This window comes from Camellia sinensis, chromosome 4 (genome assembly GCF_055761805.1).
Source record: "Camellia sinensis isolate YWXY chromosome 4, ASM5576180v1, whole genome shotgun sequence".
NCBI lineage: Eukaryota > Viridiplantae > Streptophyta > Magnoliopsida > Ericales > Theaceae > Camellia > Camellia sinensis.
In genome coordinates, this window is record NC_138964.1 from 206,045,320 (window position 1) to 206,067,584 (window position 22,265).

The window sequence follows — 22,265 nt, forward strand, 5'->3', positions numbered from 1 at the left end:
AATTAAATTGCTAGAGAGAGCAATCTGTAATGAAACTTTAAACCTCAGTAAGGGGCATGTAATTTCTAAAAGGTGAGGAACAAACTGTATTATAGAAATCTTAAGGGATGTCAATGTAATTTACCCAATTTAATTTTGTTCCTCCTCCTCTTCCCTACTGGACATAGGGTTGCCGTTGTGCCTGGTGTAAGGTGATGTAAGAAATTTTAATTTAAACTGTTTATATAATATGATTCGTTGAACATGTTATTTATTTAAAAATTAAGTTAATTTGTAGTTCCATGATCATGTCATAATTATTTTTTAAAAATTATCAAAATTTTATTAATGATTTATTTTTTAAAAGACAAATATGATCTTGGTATAGAGCAACACATGTCTACCGAATTTGATTTTTTTACATGAATGATTTACTTGATAAACTTATAATATGAACAATTCAAATTATTGAAATACTCAAAACAATCACCCACGTAAACTCACAATAAAAACCACAACTTCCTTACCTTTCGCCAGTATCAACAGTATCACTACCATCACCACAGTTGCTTTTGCTACCTCCACCACCCAGCATTATGACAATCTCAACCACATAATTTTTAAGGTCATAATTAAATATAGCAAACATTTTTAATGAAAAAAAATTCTATAATTTTTTTTTAAAAAAATTCCACCAAACAAATGGAATGCCTAATTTCATTTGGTATTATCTTCATATTTAGGGTTTTATTTTTAATTTTTCTTTTATGAAAAAAATTGGTGAAACGTTTATTTTTATAAGTATGCATCGCGTCAGGTCTAATAATTGTTTTGTTTGGAGTGACAAATTATTTTCGTGAAGGATAAATTATTTTCATTTTTACTCAACTGTTATCGGACTGTTAGTCACTTAAAAAGTCATCAATACTGGACAATAAATAAACAAATAGAGAACACGTGAATAGACAAATAGCATGCTCAGATAGACAAATTAATAAGAATAATACGATCTTTCAAATTATTATTGTCATGACACAAAAAATTAAGGACAAATTTCACTTTACCCCCTGACATTCGGAAATCACCACATAACCCTCTTATGGTAGATGGACTAAAACGCACTGTTAGCTTTTCTGTCTAAAATAACAGAATGTGAAAGTCACGCGCCTCTATAGAGAGTGAATCTATTTTTATGACGAAAATACGCTTTCTACCTCTTCAAATTTATAAAAGATGCCATTATATAAGATTGCATATGTATAAACTGAAACTAGTTCAATATTTCTCACCAAATTACTCAATTAATTATATTCATCAAATAAAGAAATCATAGAATTTAGATCAAACTATTTTTCATCTTCTTTTTTTTTTTTCTCTGAGTAGAAGTTTATAGATCTAGATATTTTATATATATATATATATATATGCATATATATACAGCCCAATCAATTTTTTTTTTAGTTTTATAACTGCTGAATCAAACTATATATATATATATACAACCCAATCAAAAATTTTTTTTTAATTTTATAACTTGTGAATCAAACCTACTAACACGGCGCATTTGTGACATTAGTGAAATTTGTGAGATTGAAAAGTTCAAACAAGGAGACTGAAGCAGAGGAAACCCAGAAGGCCCATTTTAGAGGTTCATTTGAATGTGCATTTGTTTTGAAGATTGAAGGATGTGTAAATGAGTTTTTGAATGGATGGAGATATGAAGAGACGTGCAGATCTAGAGAGAGAGGAATGGGGATTTACATGACTAGGGTTTTAGAAGGAGCGGGCTAAAGAAGAAGGAGAGGAGAGAGAGAGAGAGAGAGAGAGCTATGAAATGTGAATGATGATTGATGGAAATGGAGGACTTGAATGAAAATAGAGAAACTCCCTCCAATTTCGCCGAGACAAAACTTTTGCATGCACGCATTCAGATTCTCGCTCTTTCTGTATTTGTGTTCGAGACGAAAGTGCAGAGAGAGAAGAAGATGAAGAGAGAAAGATCTGATTTCCTTGAATTATATATGAGGGTATAATTGTCAATTTACAACTTCTGTTAACAAAAGTTTGTGCGTTTTAGTCGATGAACCACAAGAGAATTATGTGATGAATTCCGAATGTTAGGGATAAACAACACCTAGCCCAACCTATAGGGGGTAAAGTGAAGTCTGTCCAAAAATTAAAACTTGGAACTATTGTCCCAAAAACTTCAAAATTAAATTTATGATTAGAGTGTAGGCACATGGGCCATGGCATACAATATCGAACTGTTTGCAATGCACAACATGACTGGCAAGATGCCAAATTATTTAATAAAACCAACGTTCTTCCAAAGCGTTATTAACAAAAACAAACGGTTTGGAATTTACAATTGAAACTCATATCAACTTGAAAAATGACTCCAACTAATGTAATCTGAAAAACAAATTTAAAGTCAGATTTTAAAATCACAATTTCACCATTAGCTTCCAGAAACAATTTGAAGTTCGATACTTTACTCAAATCTCAGCATATTATATCACAGTATCAACAGCATAGCAGCAGCAGGTCTAAAATTTTTCAAGATGAGATATACTTATTACTCCAAACATTAAATCCAACAATTTTCCAAGAAGCTAAATTGGTTTTATAGGCTATATAATACAATAGAAGCAAACAGCATTTTGCCAGAACAAACCCAATAGCATCACTCAATTCCAGGTGGAATGCAGCGAGTCCACAACATCAACACTTGCTTTAAACAACAGAATCACCTCTTCAGATGTGTGCCGGAAATTCTTGATTCCTCCGAATGCATAGTTCCAACTTGAGCTGCCTGCAAGACCCAACAAAATCACTCGGAACCAGAAGAAACCTCTTCAGAGGTGGATGCTCAACCCGCCCAGGAATGCTTTCTGTGAAAGATTGCAGTCTCACGGAGCTTTCACCGTTTCTTGCTATGAGATCGTATGCAAACGCTCTCTTTGTCGAGCTTGGTCCAATACAACTCACGTTAACAATATTTCCAAGAGGGTCAATCCCATTGTTGAGAATAAAAATGCCTCCTTCGCTTTGTTCGTGAAGAATGAGGCACTTCTGTTGCTTTTCTATGGATATTGGGAAGAGGCAGTTGTAACAGAAGCGCGTAGTGGAGTTAGAATGTTTGCTGGTGAAGTGTAGGGATAAGTGCTTGGAGGATCCAACAAAGTTGCATTCAGGAAGAGGGCACAAGCATGGTGCGTAAACACATGCCTCCTCGTGGTCATGTTTCTTGCTGTAACTCACCGCTTCTTTGCACCCATACTTCATGTTTTGGCATGATATTTTCACTGATTCAATAACTTTCTCAATGGCCCGGCAACGGTTATAACCAATTGGCCAAGCGCAAGAAGGACACTGATTTCCAAGCTTGAAGCAACAGGAGGAGCAAGCTACATGGCCATTCTCACACTAAATTGCCATTTATCAAGATCAAAAAATATATTTATATTAGAGCTATTGTTATCGGGTATAACTTGCAATTAAGTATTCACAAAGTGCCACCAATGGCAAAGCTACAGTTCGAGTCATGCATTTAAACTTCTAATGCATCATGTAATTTTTAATGGAATAATATAGACACCCAAAGTTCCTCAAATACCAGACACATCATGTAGCTTCAACGACCATCGGCATGGTAAATCTTGTATAAGAATGGAAATGGATTATATTTCTCTTATCATTTCCGAAATTACAAAACAAACTCATGCACACAAAAATTTTCAGAACAAGTCATGATGAACTTAAATTATTCAAGTCAGGAATCCTACCATATTAACAGGGATTGTCACTCAATGTGAAAGTATCGAAACCGTCATGAGTAAATGGAAAAACTAAAAACGATTAACAACGTGACTTAAGGTGTAAATAGCACATGTAGACCACAATGCTGGTGAAAAGACCAGGCTGACTGAACCAAATGCAGCCAAAATGCTTTCAAGAAAATAAAAACACAAGCACAACAAAGACTTAAGGTGGTTTGTCATCCTAAAAATGATTGGCTGTGTGTGTGTGTGTGTGTGGGAATGGGGATATCTTAACACCTAGGAAATTAGCAACCTTTCTTTCAAAAAAACTGTGATTAACCTTTTAAAAAACTGAATTGAATAAATTGCCTTTCAGATTTCCCCTGAAGGGATACCCAAGCCTTAAGCATGGTTCAAATTCAAAGCATTACTGAGTGAGTTTGATTGACCAAGTAAATGGAGATGTTTCAAAAGTGTACAGCAAAGTATAATCAATGCATACGATACCCAAAATAACCAAAAAAGAAATAACATGTTGTAAAATAGAATTTGAAACCAAAAATAAGCATTGATACAATTAAAAACTCGTATGCAAGCATGGTTCTTAATATATAGGTTAGACACATAATATAAAAAAAAATTCAGAATGTAGCTAGAAAGTTCATCGACTATGTATAAAGATACTGCATCGTAATAGAATGCCTTTTTTTCTCTCAACATTTCAATGATTTCAAAACTCTAGATATGCCTTTTTTCTAGTAATCATGCTGTTAATCAACAATGTTATGAATCATAATAGAAATAAAAAATATGAACATTCAGTTTCCCAATCATAATCATGTGTACACTTAATATGAAGTGAAAGCACTTAGTCGTTCATTAATACTCGACCTCCTCAATTAACGCCATCATTGTAAAGGCATTAACATAATACTTTTAGATAGTATTTGGTAACTGTAACAGTTAATGAGCAGTAAATAAATATGAACACACGATAAACATACATACTGCCCAAAAAAATTCCAAACTACGCTCAGGTGATATGGTCCAAGAAGTAGTATGAACAATATGATCCTTCTAGTCATCCATATGTCAGTTGTTTATATCAAATTATAAAAAAATTAAAAAGAATGAATGGCTGATTTGATTGAATTACCAAACCCAATTCTAATAGAAAAGGTTTGGGAGCGCATTGATAGGGTGTAGGGTCAAGTATAGGGGTAAGTACATCAAAATTGTCAAGGTAAGGGTAGAGTATGAAATTGTATGAATAACGAAAATCAAGAATTCGTGCGCGAAGCAATAAAAAACCAGACCCATTGTCATCCCTACATTGGATCCAATTTTTAAACTTTTTCATTTTTTATTTTAAAAAAAATGGCTGACATTTGGACAGGTTGCGACAAGAGTTAAAAGAGTTTTCATGAATTTCACATAAAGAAGTACTTTTAGCTTTTATTCTACTTCCCAAGCAAATCTGCTGTCTTGACAGTTGACATACATACTCGAGGTATAAAAACACAAACTTGCACGACCACTTCCATAGGCTTCAACAAAAACTGCTGAAAGATCTTAACATGTTTTGACACTTGAATTCATGCCTTCAGAATATTCCGTCCCAACGGAAACCACCAAATAACTGGTTCTATTCTGTCAACCCTATTCACTAACAACCTACAGCATCACCAATCCTTCACCTTTTCTTTCATCAAAAAGTGTTCAAAAATATCTCCAATCCTGTAATCGCATGTTCTTCGAATCAAGGGAGTCATTTTTTTCCCATCAAATCAAGAACTCATCAAATTTGAATTTGATGAAAATTTAAGAAGATGGAGATGATTTTTTTTTTTGGTCATCAAATTTCATAAAAATGGAAACTTGGGATAAGAAGAGAACTTCTAAAAAGATTTTAATGAAAATTTGATGAAAGGATTGGAGTGATCTATATAAAATCAAAACTTTTACACTCGAAACTATTCCATTGGATGCAACTCTTCACTCAGTTTTGAAAAAAACAACCTGTGGTTAATTACCATATGATCTCAACCCACCTACTGACTATACAATACAGGGCTTTTAGAAATACACTCATATAAATCAACCCAAAAACATCAAGAAAACTACAATAGCACAAATGATCGAGGGAGATAACGGACCTGAAAGACAGGAATGGTCAAATGTTCGAGGCAGATAGGGCAATCGAGCACATCTGGGTCTGTTAGGGTAACGGAAATTGAACCGTCCCCGCTGGGTCCGAGCGAAACACGTACAGCATGAGATCTCTCAGCTTCGGTTTCACCGTCGTCCTCATCGTCTTCATCATCATCATCATCATATTCAGATTCTGCTTCTTCATCTTCATCTTCATCATCTTCTTCTTCTTCTTCTTCTTCTTCTTCGACTACTGGTTGGTCGCAGCGTCGAAATTGCTGTTGTTGTTGAGGTTGTGGAGGGGTGGTGGTTCGCAGTTTCTTGGGTCTTGGACTGCTAGGTCCTTCGCTTTCATCTTCTCTTCCCACAGAAAATTTCGCCATTCGAATCTCTCCCCCTATCTCTTCTACACAGACTGATCGTAGATTTCCAAATTCGAGTTTTTTGGGGAAATATCTCCTTTTATACATCCCCCCCCCCCCCCCCCCCCCCCAAAAAAAAAGGTCTTGGGGTACAACAGCTAAAGCAGAGAGTATAAGTATCTAAAGCACAAAGTGAGAACAATTGTTTATCACCTTCTTCTTTTTTTTAAGAAAAATCATAAATAAATAAAAATAAGAGAATTTATTACTTTCAAGTGCTTGCATACTAATTAATTTTAGATAAATTACTAACAGGTTTTAATTAGGGCTGGGAATAGGGTTATCCGAACCGCCCAAACCGCCTTATCTGATCTGAACCACGCACGTATGGGCGGTTTCGCAAACACATTAGGGTAGGGTGCGGTTTGGATTTTATGTAATTTTCGGGTTGCGGACGGGTTGCGGATTTAGCCCGCACCCGTCCGAATAAAACACTTTTTTTTTTTTTTTTGGGTTCAAATCTAATCTAACCGTTTAAAAAAAAAACTCCATTTTCTTTTCCTTCAAATCCAACCGTTCAAAAAAGAAAACCCTAATCAATATTATGTATCTCTCACTCTATCTATCTCATTCTGTGTCTCTCATTCTCACGCTCACTCTCACTCTCGCGATTTTCATCTCCACTGCCTACACTCATTGATCGACTCTCTTTGTCTTCACAAGATGAACTAATCGACCGATCGACCGATCGACCTCATCGCACACCTCACAGGTAAGCTCATCTCTGAATCTCAGTCTCTGTCTATGTCTCTCTCTCTCCCCGATCTTTGTGTCTCTGATCTGTCTCCCTCCTTTACTCTCTCATCTCACAGTCTCTCATTCTTTGGCTTTGCATTTACTACACCGATCGACTCTCTCTCATCACAAAATTGACCGATCGATTGACTCTGTCATCGCACTGATCAGAAGTAAGCCTCTCTCTCTGTCTTTCTCTCTTTCACTCTCCCCGATCTTTGATCTGTCTATGTTTGGAGAATCAGTTGATAGATTTGTTTTGGATCTGTTCATTAATGTGGTATTGGATTAATGAAGGACATTTTTTTTGGAATCTGTTTTGAATCTGCAACAGATCTGTATTTTTTGTTTATGTTATTTGTTGATAGAAGACATTAAATCTGTTTTTGGAATTAATCTGTTTTAAATCTGTTTAATTTGTGGAATCTATTTAATTTGTATTGAATCTGTATTAAATCTGTATTGAATCTGTTTTAAATCTATTTGTGGAATCTATTTAATTTGTTTTAAATCTGTATTGAATCTGTTTTAAACCTGTTATTTAATTTTTGGAATTAAATCTATCTGTGTCTGTATAATCTGTTTTTTGGAATTAAATATGTGAAATTGAATCTGTTAACTTGATTCAATCTGTTAACTTGAATCTGTGAAATTTGATCTGAATTTGTTTGTTTGATCCGAATTTGTTTGATCTGAAATTTGATATGAAATTTGATCTGAATTTGAATCTGTTAACTTGTTTGATCTGAATTTGTTATTAAAATTAAATTAAGTCTAAATCTATTATTAAAATTAAATCTGAATCTGTTAGTAAAATTTAATCTGAAATTGAATCTGTTAATCTGAATCTGTTGAATTAAATCTAAATTTTTCATATACTCAATACATTTTCTTACTATATTGAAATGCAATATATAGACTTTTGTTTATCTTTTCATTTCTTACTATAATTAAAGATTAAAGTTTATATTTTTTCAATTTGTTTTTGTGTAGGGTTCATCAACCAAATGCATGGAATTGAAATTTGTGAAAGTTGAATTGAATGTGATTCATGAAGATGAAATTTGATATCTTAGATGAAGTTGAAGTTGAATTGGATGTGTTTTAATTTTATTTCATGGGTTTGTATTGAATGAAGTTTGACAACAAATATTTTTTTTTATTTGCGTTTTGGTTTTGGATGAATGTAAGTTAATGAATTTTTATTTTTCTTGCATTTTAGATGAATGTAAGTTAATGAAGAATTCCTTCTTTTTTTGGGGGGGTTAGGAATGATGAATGTTGAATTTTCAATGTAGGATTTTTTTATTTGGGTTATGAATGATGAATGTAAGTTAATGATGAATGTAGATTTTGAATAATTTGTTTAGGTTACGAATTGAATTTGTTGTGTTTTTTATTTTATAAGTTTTAATTTATTAATTATTAATGTTGGAGTATTTTAAAAAACATGAGGAAAAAGGTCCAAAATAAAGATTGACAAAATGAGAGGGAAAAAAAAAGGTCTAAAAATAAATTTTTGGAAAAAAAGTTCAATCCGCAAACCGCCCGCACATTCGCGAACCCTATCCGCACAAACCGCAAACCGCATTGCGGGCGGTTGCGGGTTGACTTTTTCCCAAACCGCATAGATACGGGCGGGTCCAAACCAAACCGCAAACCATCCCAAATCGAACCGCGGACACCCATAGTTTTAATATTTAAATTTAATTTTCATTAAATTTTATTAAAAATAAGTTTTAATAAAATTATTGTTCAAAATAATTTTTTATAATGATTTTTTTGTATATGTAGCTAAAATTAATAGTTAGTATTTTTTTCACGATTTTTTATAAATTGTTGTTAAAACTTACAATTAGTGATTTTTTTTGTGATAAATTTTTTAAATTGTCACTAAAAGTTAAAAATTAATAACTTTTTTGTGATGATTTTTTTAAACTGTGGCTAAATCTTATAATTTGTGACATTTTTATGACAAAATTTATAAACTATCGTTAAAAATTAACAATTAGTGACGTTTTTTTAATAGTATTTGATAAAAAAACACTATTAATTCTTACAAGACATATTAAATAATAAGTCCACTTATTACACGTAAATTATTCTTAATCTAAAAAATATTTTTGTATTTCAAAAAATTCTATTATTTTAGATATTTGATTCATTAAATTTTGATTTCATATATTAAGGTATTTTATGAATAAGTGTATTCCTATAAATATTTTCTTAACTTTTAACAATTTGATAAAGTGAGCATTCACACTATCTGAGAGGGGGATTTTCGTAATCTCGGCTTGGGCCGCGGCTCTGGCTGGGCTGAATGTGGTCCAAGTGTATTTGGGCCGAGCTGGGTTGGGCGCCGAAGTCCAGACCAGAGTTGGCCGAGATGATCCCCTGCCAGCTTGTCTTTTCTTATTCGTTCGTTTTAGCTCGGTGATCATGATCTACCGCAGACCGACCTAACTTCTCTAGAGCACAGTCGCACCGGAGTACCACCGAGCTCGGTTGTGATAGGGCTCGGCGAGTGGCATTGTTAAGCTCGATAAGTAGCTTGGTCGAAGGAGGCCGAGATGATCGTCTGCCGATCCGGGTCTTATGGTCGCGCATGTAGCTCGGCGGGAAGATCTCCCTTGGACCGGCCTAACCTGTCTAGAGCTCGGCCGTACTGGGGTGCTACGGAGCTCGGTTGGGATGGAGCTCAACGAGTGGCATTGTTAGGCTCGATAAGTAACTCGGTCGAAGGAGGCCGAGATAATTACGCCGGACTGCCTATTCCCGCCGATGTCAATTAGTGGTTTGATCAGGTGATGTTTGGCTGAATTTGTGCTGACAGATGGGAGAGCAGCTCCACGTGTCATTGAGCGAATGGATGCAGAGGTGAGCGCAGAAAAGTGTATACGCATGACTGCGCCCCCCATGCTATGGATGGAACGACATTTGGTGAGAAACACTCTTTGTGAAACACCTCTCTTCCTCTCTCTCTCTCTCTGAGTGTCTGTTAACTTGACCGTCGGAGGGGTATTCCGGCAACATACCGCCGGGTAGCTCACCGCCGTTGTGCTCGCAGGTTGATCAGACAGACGAGTAGCTTGGAGGAAAGGAGTACGAGCTCTGCGAAATATTTGCTCCCCGTACAATTGGCGCCGTTTATGGAAATCTTGACAGACAAAACCTTGTCTTCCAAGCTCATCTAATCGCCTTCCATGGCAAATAACGACGAAATACCGTTGTCTGCCATCGACGGTGTTACCCCGGAGTTAGCCAAACGGAGAGACGAACTCCCCGTCGTTCTGAACATGGCGAACCTGGGGACTTCCCCAGGAGGACATTCAAGAGATGCGCGAGATAAGCATGCTAGAAGTCCTAGTCACTCGCAGAGCCCAGACGGACACCGGCGGCGAAGAAAATCGCACGCCAGACATCTGGAACAAAAGCTAAGGGACCAGGACACCGTCATTTGAAGAATGGCGGCGGAGATGGAAGCTCTGAAACGGCATGTCAAGGGAAAGGGTGTTGCTGGAGTGGGAGACCACGGTGAGCGCACCCAACCACGCCGTTCAGGCAGTCAGAGCTAGCGACACACTCCCTCCCTTTCTATCACCAAAAGTTACAGGGTTGGAGATTCCGACGCGCCTGTAGAGAAGTCTAGCGCGCAAGATAGTACCTACCAACCCTCACGTCCGGCGACGACGTTGAGATATTCCTACTCCGCTTGCTCAGAGGACTTGCAGGTTGTCTTGAAGGAGCGGGCTCGCCGGTGAGAGACTCAAAGGGTGTCGGCGCTCCAGCGGCTATCTTATGGGGGTTGTGCCAGTGAGGAGATTATAATGCCACCACCACGCCCAGCCGTGCCTGTCCCTCTAGACACAGATTTGGCAAGGCTAAACGCCACCCCCTTCTCCCTTGAGATAGAAACCGCACTGCTCCCCGTGGGCTTTCACCAGCCCAAGTTTACGCTCTACGACGGAAAGACCGAGCCATACATGCATGTAAGCCACTTTCGGCAGGTCATGGCCGGACATAGGCGCAATGACACTCTTATGTGCCTTATTTTCCCGTCAAGTTTGGGCGAGCTGGCCTTGAAATGGTTTGAGAAGTTGCCGGAGGGAAGCATCGAAAGGTGGCAGCAGTTGGCGGAAGCATTTGTGACTCGTTTCAAGACTAACACCAAAACGCCAAAAGATGTGGACAACCTTCTCAGTGTCAAAATGGAGTCGAGTGACACACTCAAGGCATACAACTCCAGATACTGAGAAACCTTCAACGAGATTTTAGATTGCCCAATCAACATGGCAATCACCCAATATAAGTGCGGTCTCCCGGTCGGACATAGGCTGCGGGACTCGCTTACCATGAACCAGCCGATATCCATGGGCCAACTAATGCAGCGTATCAATGAGCACATCCGAGTCGAAGACGATAAAGCCGCAGCTACCGTGACGACAAGTCTGGTAGTAGAGAATAAGAGAGTAGTGCGAAAGATTCACGCAGTCGGACAAGATGATGGCCATGCAAACCACCATGGAAGAGATATAAGGAGTTCGATTTTTGGAAGACGTCTATAAGAAGACCGAGGAAAATGGGCATAAAACTCGCAGAATGTAAATGGCCGATCCATTTTCAGAACATCAAACTCTGCCAATCTAAAGTTTTGTTCTTAGTTCTATTTTTGTAACCCTTTTTGCCATTGGCACAATGAAACAAGTAGACCATTTTCTTGAGAATTGTTGTATTTTTGCCTCGCTAAGCGGATTTAGTGCGGTCCAAGGGGTAACTAACAATCATTTTGACGGAAAGATCAAAATTCCTTACAAGGCGGATTTTGCTCGGCAAGAGATTTGTTGATGGTTTTGATCAACTTTAGAATTCCTTGCCGGTCAAATTTTGCTCGGCAAGAGGTTTGTTGATGATTTTATCAACTCTAGAATTCCTTGTCGGATAAATTTTACTCGGCAAGAGGTTTGTTGATGGTTTTAATCAACTTTAGAATTCCTTGCCGAGCTGATCTTGCTCGCACAGAAGCAAGTCGCGGATCGGACCTAGCTCGCCTTTGAGTTCCTTGCCGAGCTGACCTTGCTCGCTAAGAAGGGAGTTGCGGAGGGAACCTTGCTCGCCGATCTTGGAGTTCCTTGCTGAGCTGATCTTGCTCGCCAAGAAGAAAGTCACGGAGCGGACCTTGCTCGCTGACCTTGGAGTTCCGAGCTGATCTTGCTCGCCAAGAGACAAGTCGCAGAGCGGACCTTTCTCGCCTACCTTGGAGTTCCTTGCCGAGCTGATCTTGCTCGCCAAGAAGCAAGTCGCGGAGCGGACCTTGCTCCCGCTCTTGGAGTTCCTTGCCGAGCTGATCTTGTTCGCCAAGAAGCAAGTCACGGAGCGGACCTAGCTCGCCTTGGAGTTCCTTGCCGAGCAGACCTTGCTCGCCATGAAGGAAGTCGCCGAACGGACCTTGCTCGCCGACCTTGGAGTTCCTTGCCGAGCTGATCTTGCTCGCCAAGAAAAAAGTCGCGGAGCGGACCTTGCTCCCGTTCTTGGAGTTCCTTGCCGAGCTGATCTTGCTGGCCAAGAAGCAAGTCGCGGAGCGGACCTAGCTCGGCTTGGAGTTCCTTGCCGAGCTGACCTTGCTCGCCGAGAAGGGAGTCGCGCGAGCGGACCTTGCTCGCCGACCTTGGAGTTCCTTGCTGAACTGATCTTGCTCGCCAAGAAGCAAATCGCAGAGCGAACCTAACTCGCCTTGAAGTTCCTTGCCGAGCTGACCTTGCTCGCCAAGAAGGGAGTCGTGGAGGGACCTTGCTCGCCGACCTTGGAGTTCCTTGCTGAGCTGATCTTGCTCGCCAAAAAGGAAGTCGCGGAGCGGACCTTGATCGCCGACCTTGGAGTTCCTTGCCGAGCTGATCTTGCTCGCCAAGAGACAAGTCGCGGAGCGGACCTTGCTCGCCGACCTTGGAGTTCTTTGCCGAGCTGATCTTGCTGACCAAGAGGAAAGTTGCCGAGCTGACCTTGCTCGCCGACCTTGGAGTTCCTTGCTGAGCTGATCTTGCTCGCCAAGAAGCAAGTCGCGGAGCAGACCTAGCTCGCCTTGGAGTTCCTTGCCGAGCTGACCTTACTCGCTAAGAAGAAAGTCGCCGAGCTGACCTTGCTCGCTGACTTTGGAGTTCCTTGTCGAGCTGATCTTGCTCACCTAGAGACAAGTCACGGAGCGGACCTTGCTTGCCTACTTTGGAGTTCCTTGCCGAGCTAATCTTGCTCGCCAAGAGACAAGTCGCGGAGCGGACCTTGCTTGCCTTCTTTGGAGTTCCTTGCTGAGCTGATCTTGCTCGCCAAGAAGCAAGTCGCGGAGCGGACCTAGCTCGCCTTGGAGTTCCTTGCCGAACTGATCTTGCTCGCCTAGAAGGAAGTCGCGGAGCGGACCTTGCTCGCCGACCTTAGAGTTACTTGTCGAGCTGACCTTGCTCGCCAAGAAGAAAGTCACCGAGCTGACCTTGCTCGCCGACCTTGAAGTTCCTTGTCGAGCTGATCTTGCTCGCCAAAAGACAAGTCGCGGAGTGGACCTTGCTCGCCTACCTTGGAGTTCCTTGCCGAGCTGATCTTGCTCGCCAAGAAGCAAGTCGCAGAGTGGACCTAGCTCCTGTTCTTGGAGTTCCTTGCCGAGCTGATCTTGCTCGCCAAGAGACAAGTCGCGGAGCGGACCTTGCTCGCTTACCTTGGAATTCCTTGCCGAGCTGACCTTGCTCGCCAAGAAAGGAGTCGCGGAGCGGACCTTGCTCGCTGACCTTTGAGTTCCTTGCCGAGCTGATCTTGCTCGCCAAGAAGAAAGTTGTGGAGCGGACCTTGTTCGCTTTCTTTGGATTCCTTGCCGAGCTGATCTTCCTTGCCAAGAAGGAAGTCGCGAAGCGGACCTTGCTTGTCTTCTTTGGAGTTCCTTGCTGAGCTGATCTTACTGGCCAAAAAGCAAGTCGCGGAGCGGACCTTGCTCGCCTTGAAGTTCCTAAACCGAGCAAAAAGTATAGCCCGGCCTTGTAATGTAATCCCAGTCATGCTAGCGTAGACGGAATTAAGCGGCAATTGATAGGGGGATTTTCGTAATCTCGGCTTGGGCCGCGGTTCTGGCCGGCCTGAATGTGGTCCAAGTGTATTTGGGCCGAGCTGGGTTGGGCCGAGTCGAGGTGAAGCTTGCTTGGCCAAAGTCTAGACCAGAGTTGGCTAAGATGATCCCCTACTAGCTTGTCTTCTCTTGTTCGCTTGTGTTTAGCTCGGTGATCGTGATCTGCCGCAGATCGGCTTAGCTTGTCTGGAGCACAGTCGCACCGGAGTGCTACTGAGCTCGGTTGTGATGGAGCTTAGCGAATGGCACTGTTGAGCTCGATAAGTAGCTCGGTCGAAGGAGGCCGAGATGATTGTTTGCCGATCCGGTCTTATGGTCGCGCATGTAGCTCGGCGGGAAGATCTCCCTTGGACTAGCCTAACCTGTCTGGAGCTCGGCCGTACTGGGGTGCTACGGAACTCGGTTGTGATGGAGCTCAGCGAATGGCATTGTTAGGCTCGATAAATAGCTCGGTCGAAGAAGGCCGAGATAATTACGCCGGACTGCCCATTCCCGTCGATGTCAATTAGTGGTTTGATTAGGTGATGTTTGGCTGAATTTATGCTGACAGATGGGAGAGCAGCTCCACGTGTCATTGAACGAATGGATGCAAAGGTGAGCGCAGAAAAGTGTATAAGCATGACTGCACCCCCCTATGCTAGGGATGGAACGACATTCGGTGAGAAATACTCTTTGTGAAACACCTCTCTTCCCCCCCTCTCTCTCTCTTTCTCTGAGTGTGTGCTAACTTGACCGTCGGGGGTATTCCGGCAACGCACCGCCGGGTAGCTCACCGCTGTTGTACTCGCAGGTTGATCAAACAGACGAGTAGCTTGGACGAAAGGAGTACGGGCTCTGCAGAATATTTGCTCCCCGCACACTATCAATATAAACATTAATACTCATTTCACCCTATTATTATTACAGAAATTTTGATAACCACATCATGCCACATAAGATTTTTCTTTTATTTTTTATTTATTTAGTTTTTTGAATAACTCCTCTAAGAAAATAATTTAAACTAGTAAATAGAACATAAATGAGTAAAGAATAATTTATAAATAAATGTCCCATAAAAATAAATTTTGAGCTTATAACAAAATAAATTCTATTACCAATTCAAATCTTAATTTTTTTAATTTGTTTTTAATTTAAACCATCTGTTTAATTTCAATAAACAAAACTAACAAAAAAATATATTTTAGTTATTAAATACAATGAAAATTTATATTTTTGACATTTCCACACACCTTTTGCACAAGGTTTTTTTATTATTTTTTTTTCAAATCTCTTTCCAAATCAATAATTCAAACACAATATTATATTAAATTACACCCACTTTTCCGTCTCACATTTTTAACATAATTGCACTAACATTCTTTAAGGTTTTAGTTTACATAACATTTAAGTTTTTTTTTCATGCATAATTCATTAAATAATATTGTCATATCTTATTTATTAAAAATGAATATTTATTTTTATTTATTTCAATATTTATCCACCAGCTATATTAATTTCAGCCAATATAATCGGACTAAATGGAAAATCAGGTAATTATATAAAAAAGTATGAAACTAATTATATTTTTTCTAAATCTTATGTGAAGGGGTGTAATTTACCCTTCATCTGTCTGATTATTCAGTTTTAAAAATAAAATATTAAAATTTGAATTTATTTTTTTTATTTTTAATAAAATTGTGAAACATTTCTTGGTGAAACTTTTTTATTTTCATTTTTTTTGTGTTCATTGAATCTTTGAAACATTTCTTCACAAATATTTTAACATCTAAAAAAGAAATAAAAATTAACCAAATTATTTAAAAAATTCACTAAAAATTAAAAAAAAAAATTAAAAATTAGATAAACAAAGAAGATTTAAGAAAACGGCGTCGTGCCTTAGCGAGTAATTGCCTAAAAGACGTCTTCGTTTTAGCACTATACCAGAAAATCCCAATCTGCAATTCAGAGAGAGAGAGAGAGAGACAGAGATGGAGGCGTGTTGGGTAACGTTCACGACAGCATCATCAGCACCTTCAAGACCCAGAAGCTTCATCAACCATGGAAGTTCCTTCCTTTTTAAACACTTTCATGCTAACCACCACCAATTGGTTCCAACATCAACCAGTTATGATGCTATTATTAGTCAGAGTAGTAGTAGTAGAAGAAGAACAAGACCCTTCTCCATTAAAGCATCCAACAAGAACTTCTCTACCACTCGACGCACAGTTTCCAGCAATTGGGATGTCTCCAACTATGCTGCACCCGCTTGGCTACCCAGATTCGAAGACCTCGATACCACCAATATGCTTCTTCGCCAGAGAATTATCTTCTTGGGTTCTCAGGTTTCAATACTCTCTCTTGTTCTTTATATATGGAATTGGTACTTTTTATCTCTACAAAATCAGGGGTTTTGAGATGGGTTTTGCTAATTGTGCTCTATTGACTCCATCTTCGAAGCCCCCTTTTTCACTTGATAGCTAGCTGGGTTTTCTGACCTAAACATTTGATTTTCTTTCTCGATTGTTTTCACTTCAGTGCATTTCGTGGCTGAAAGATTTGGGAAATGGGTTTTGCTAGCTATTATCTTATATGGGGTTTGCTAATTGTACTTTATTAGCTCCATCTTTGTACCCCTCTCTCACTAGATAGACTTAAAAAACTAATCTTTATTTTTTATAAATTTGATTGATCTGTGTTAAAAAAACTTGGATTCTTTATGCTGAATGGGCATATTTCATCCATAATCTTGGTTTAAATTTCAGTATTTCAGGGGATGATTATAGCTTGTTCCCAACCTCCTCCTTATTTACTTTACTTGTTTTCAAACCTTTGAAATTTGTGTTGTTGCTGTTGATTTATGGAAATCACTTGGTTATGGGCAGGTAGACGATATTTCAGCAGATTTCATCATAAGTCAACTTTTGTTTCTGGATGCTGAAGACCCGAAGAAAGACATTAAATTGTTCATAAATTCACCTGGTGGCTCGGTTACTGCTGGTATGATTTATTTGGGTGCTTGTCTAACTAAAACATTTGATCAATTGATCATCATAGCAATAAGAAGAGCCATTTGATATGTGAAAACAATCCTAAGATTTTGGATTGTATCAATAACTAACTGCATTGCTAGAATCTTGAAGTCATAAATTGCTTGAAAAGATTTGAAAATCCTTTGGAAAAATACTATATATCTGCATATTTGGGGTTTGCAGACTTAATATGTAATGTAACAATAAACTTGCGGCAAACTTCTTAGTGTATGCCATCATCTGCGTCATCATCATTGGTTAGTAGGGATGGCAATTTGAACCTGGCCCGACGGAGATCCGACCCCCCCGACCCCGAGTAGAGCGATTTTTTTCCCAAAAATATTCCCCACAGGCCGGGGATGGTATTCAAAAATAAATCCCCGTTGACTTTCGGGCCGAGGACGGCGATATGTTTTCCAGCCCCAGCCCCGGCCCGTCCCCAGCCCCGACCCCGTCCTCGTTAAACCCCCGAAATAAACATACTATATATATCCCTCAAAAATGTATGCCCTCTGTTTCTCAGACTCTCACTCTCTCTCTTTATGCCCTTTGTATGCCCTATGCCCTGTGGTTCAAAAAAAAGACTCTCACTCTCTCTCACTCTCACTCTCTCTCTTCCCTGTACTCTCTCTCACTTCGCACCTCTCCTTTGCTTCCCTCTACTCTCTCACTCTCGCACATCTCCTTCTTCTCAGTGCTACCGCCACTGTCCGCGATGTCGTTCTTCGTCTTCGTCCTCCGTCGTTTGTCGCCGTCGTCTGTGCCGGTCTGTGCCAATTTCCATTGTCCTCTCTGTGTGTATATGTATACATGTGTATGTGTGTGTCTCTCTTTGTGGATGTATATATGTATGTATGTGTGTGTGTGTCTCTCTGTGTATGATTTTGATGTTGAAAGAAGTTGATGATGTTGTTGAACACTGAACAAATTTGGATTGGGAAACTTTTGAGGTCGAGGAAACCCGATCCCCGCTGGGGACGGGGACGGGGACATGGACGGTGATAGGTTCCCCGTCGGGGATCGGGGCCGGGGCAGGGGAAATTTTCACTATCGGGGATCGGGGACAGGGAGGGTGATCCCCGGCCCGGCCCGGCCCCGCCCCGCCGCCCCGTTGCCATTCCTATTTGTTAGTTTTTAATCACTTCATAAATCCTTCAACTCCTCCCTAATGAACTAAACTCAAAATGTGTTGGAATAAAAGTCCACCTCACATAAAGGTCAAAATATGGCATCTTCTACTCCTCCATTGGATTCTAAGTGCATTTACCTATATGTTTGTATCTCTATTCAATGAGGCACTTTTCAGCAATGCCTTCCAAAAGACAAAAAAAAAAACTGCCAGTTTGTGCTGAAAATGAAATTAATTTTTAGTTTGTATTTTTTGGTTGAACCTTCTGCTGAATATCTTTATATCAATCCGCTATTAGAGGGACTCATAATATATTATTCTTGGGCAAGAATGTATCTAAAGCCTTCAACCCTTATGCAAACACAAATGCATTGACACATACTGAACGGTGAAGACTATTTAATTACTCATAAATTTCCTAATTTCAACTTTCGAGTATGTTTTTGAAGTTGAATATGTTACTTGAACATACAATTGTTATGTTTTATTTACATCAAAGGGTGCAATATGTATGAAGGCTCGACCTCAGAGGAGTTCACAAATGGTTTAGTAATGGTTTTTTTAACATGAGATTGGGTTGAATGGTTTAAAGATCATTACATGGGATATTAAATGTTGGAGGCAACCCTTGCACAAAGTACGATAGTCAAAATTTTGAGAGTCTAATCGAGTTTGGAGTAATCATTGCGTGGGGTTCAAAAAAAAATTTAAAGGTAGCCCATATATAAAAGTAGACTTCCCAAATTTTTGGACCCCCCCTTCCCTCTGCCCCTGCACATAGGATATCCATATACAGATATTTATGCTTTGAGATTTGATCATATTGTATTAAATTTTCTTCTCGGGTTTGGTGTTCATAGATATCACCTGCATGGGTCTTGTGAACTTTGTGAGACATTTTTGCTCCAGTGAAGCTACTAATATTCTGTATCTAGGGTTTACTATTGCATTAGTATTGTTATTATTGCATTACATCTTTGTCGAATCTTCAAAGATGGAGTTCTCTATCAATGAAGAGCTCTTGGCCTTCTTTTAATAATGTTCTTCATTCAAGTTACTACTGCACCCAGGGATGGGAATCTATGATGCTATGAAGTTGTGCAAAGCTGATGTTTCTACCATTTGCCTGGGGCTTGCTGCTTCTATGGGAGCATTTCTCCTTGCTTCTGGTACTAAAGGGAAGAGGTATTGCATGCCTAATGCAAGGGTTATGATTCATCAGCCACTTGGAACTGCCGGGGGAAAAGTAAGTTCTTGGTTTCTGCTTGTTATCATGGATATTGACCTTTGTTCTAAGAAAGTCATTTTGTGTGTTTTCATAATCATGTTATTTATAGCTCTTTGGAATATGAATTGTTGTTTTGTGCAAGTGATTGTGCAAGTGACGACTCATACCAGTTAAGTTGAGTGACAAAAACACCACCATTTTCCAACCTTTTTTCCTGGTACTGAAAGTTGATTTGTATATGATTGCATCTTTTGTTTTCTTTCTCAGCTACTTTTTGACCTGGGCAGGAATCCTTATCCTGCCATCTTTCCCTTATGGCTCTTTCTCTCTCTATTTAGTGTGTTCTCCTCTGAAACGATTTTGCAGCTGTGAAATGACACCATTGATAAAAGAAATTTTTAGTATGTTCTACTGTGTATGCTGTGATCTTGTTGAGTAATCAAGTTTGCGTTGCTTTCTATGCTTATTCTCTAAAAGTGATTTTGCTGTTGTTTATTTTTAGAAGTTGCTTTTAAGCAAATATTGAATAGTTGGAAATTTGTGGAGAACTGACTCTAATATCATCTTTCACAACCATAACAAGGTGATAACCACAAGGTTGTGTACGTATAGAGACAACTGCATTGGTTTCCATGCCCTTGCTTCGTGGTCTAAAAGAGAAGTTAGAAACAGTTTCACTTGATTATTTAAGGAGAAGTTACCTTTGACATGAAGCTATTGGACAAACTAGTGATGATTTAAGATGATATAGTTTTTATGTTTGATTCTAATTCCCTCTTAACCAACTAGGGTTAGCCTAGTGGCTAGACGCTAGAACTTATGTACACCACTAGGAGATCACAGGTTTGATTCCCCTTTCCCCGCCAATGTACCCCCCCCAAAAAAAATTTATACTTACCTCTGGAGAAGGGTTTTCAAAATTACTAGACCAGATGATGGCAGCCTTGTCACATACACTTTATTATTATTATTATTATTATTATTATAGGATAAGGTCAGGTTTGACTTGGATGCCTTGATGATATTTTACAAATATATTTCTTATTGTTAGGAGCTATGAAGCATGGACACCTCTCCGGAGGTCGCGTACAGGTGTTTGACACGTGTCGGACATGCTCCGAACACATGTCGGACACGCTGGAAAGAGTTAGACACGCTAGGATACTTTGCACACGCTGAGGACATGCAAGGGACATGCTAGGAACATACTGAGAACACACTGGGGAATACTCTAAGGACACGCTGAGTACAACTTTTTTTCAAAAAAAAAATTATAATTTTTAATTTTTAATTTTTTATTAAAATAGCATACCTAATGTTGATAAATTTGATAAAATTAAATATTTGACATAAAATACGTATTAAATATTTAAAAATATATGTTTTGAACGTGTCTCCAACATGTCATGTTCTACATATTTTGAAAATTTACATGTCCGCATGTCCGTGTCATGTCCATATCCGTGTCCGTGCTTCTTAGGTGTTTTGGCGTTAGGTTTGGGCCACTTCTCCATGTGGCTATGGGTAAATATTTTTTGCATAAATGATAGTGATCTTCGCACCTGAAACTCATAATCTCTCACCAAACTGTGACATGTACTTCCAGGCAACAGAGATGAGCATACGAATAAGAGAAATGGTGTACCACAAAGTTAAGCTGAACAAAATACTATCAAGAGTTACAGGGAAGCCAGAGCAGCAGGTTGGTTCTTTTTATTGTCCAAGCTAATTATTCATGTACCTTATCTTGAATTACCTATTATGTTTACTTATCTTCTTCTGTGATTGTAGATTGAAATCGACACTGATCGTGATAATTTCATGAATCCTTGGGAGGCAAAAGAATACGGGTTGATTGATGCAGTTATTGATGATGGTAAGCCAGGATTAATTGCACCTACAGCAGATGCAACACCTCCACCCAAAACCAAGGTTTGGGATCTTTGGAAAATCGAAGGGAGCAGGAAAGCGAAAAAGAATTTGCCCTCGGAGGAAAAGATTTTACAAAATGGATACAAAGGCAGTCCAGGAAGTGATGAGGAGAGGGGCTCGGAACAAGAAAAGGAAGCACCTACTCCAGTATGAGGTAAGGCATGGAACAGTCAATGCCTCAAACACAATGTAAGATTTATCACGCGTTGCAAAGAGCTTTGCGGAGTTTGTTTAATCAGTTGATACAAAGAAATGTGAGTTTTGGAAATGGTTGGTTGGTCCATGTTTACACTCAGAGAATGTGTTCAACACTTGGATTTGTCTCAAATAGGGTGTAATAATTTTGCATGAACATATGAAGGTTTTATATTCCATGTATAATTTTTGCATAAATTTGATGAGTGTTGTGACCATGCATATTCTTCAATGGGAAATGCTATGCTAGGTGGTATAAGATTGAATTGAATAGTTCTAAGAAAATTTATGAAAATTCTTAAAAATAATAATATAAAGTATTAGCAGACTTTATTGATAAATTAAAATACTTTTAAAACTTACTAGAACAATTATATAGTATTGTGAAAAAAATAAAGTGTTTGTTATAATTTTCTAAATATGATTTGAGAATAGAGTTGTATCTTGAATTTGTGAGTTATGAAATTATGATTTAAGTGTGAAAAATTTGTTTGGTCAATGAATTTTGAATTGAGTGAAATTTTTTTTATGTGACATATAGGGTGTGTTTGGTTTGTATTTGTAGAGTAGTTTTTTAGATAAAAAGTACGAAAACTTGTTTGGTTTGTCTTTTTTCAGAAATA

At 38.9% G+C, this 22,265-nt stretch overlaps 2 protein-coding genes across 2 annotated transcripts; one reads left to right on the forward strand and one right to left on the reverse strand.

The window, feature by feature from the left end:
* Positions 1-2,521: 2,521 nt before the first annotated feature.
* On the reverse strand, positions 2,522-6,354 carry LOC114301545 (Protein with RING/U-box and TRAF-like domain). The gene is made up of 2 exons (XM_028246492.2): positions 5,897-6,354; positions 2,522-3,405 (listed from the first exon to the last, which is right to left on the reverse strand). The coding sequence occupies exons 1-2, from the start codon at positions 6,272-6,274 to the stop codon at positions 2,734-2,736; spliced, it is 1,050 nt and encodes a 349-aa protein (XP_028102293.1). The 5' UTR covers positions 6,275-6,354; the 3' UTR covers positions 2,522-2,733.
* Positions 6,355-16,017: 9,663 nt separating this feature from the next.
* On the forward strand, positions 16,018-21,840 carry CLPP3 (CLP protease proteolytic subunit 3). Its single transcript, XM_028208440.2, has 5 exons — positions 16,018-16,471; positions 17,012-17,126; positions 19,358-19,533; positions 21,122-21,217; positions 21,307-21,840. The coding sequence occupies exons 1-5, from the start codon at positions 16,118-16,120 to the stop codon at positions 21,598-21,600; spliced, it is 1,035 nt and encodes a 344-aa protein (XP_028064241.2). The 5' UTR covers positions 16,018-16,117; the 3' UTR covers positions 21,601-21,840.
* The last annotated feature ends 425 nt before the right edge of the window (positions 21,841-22,265 follow it).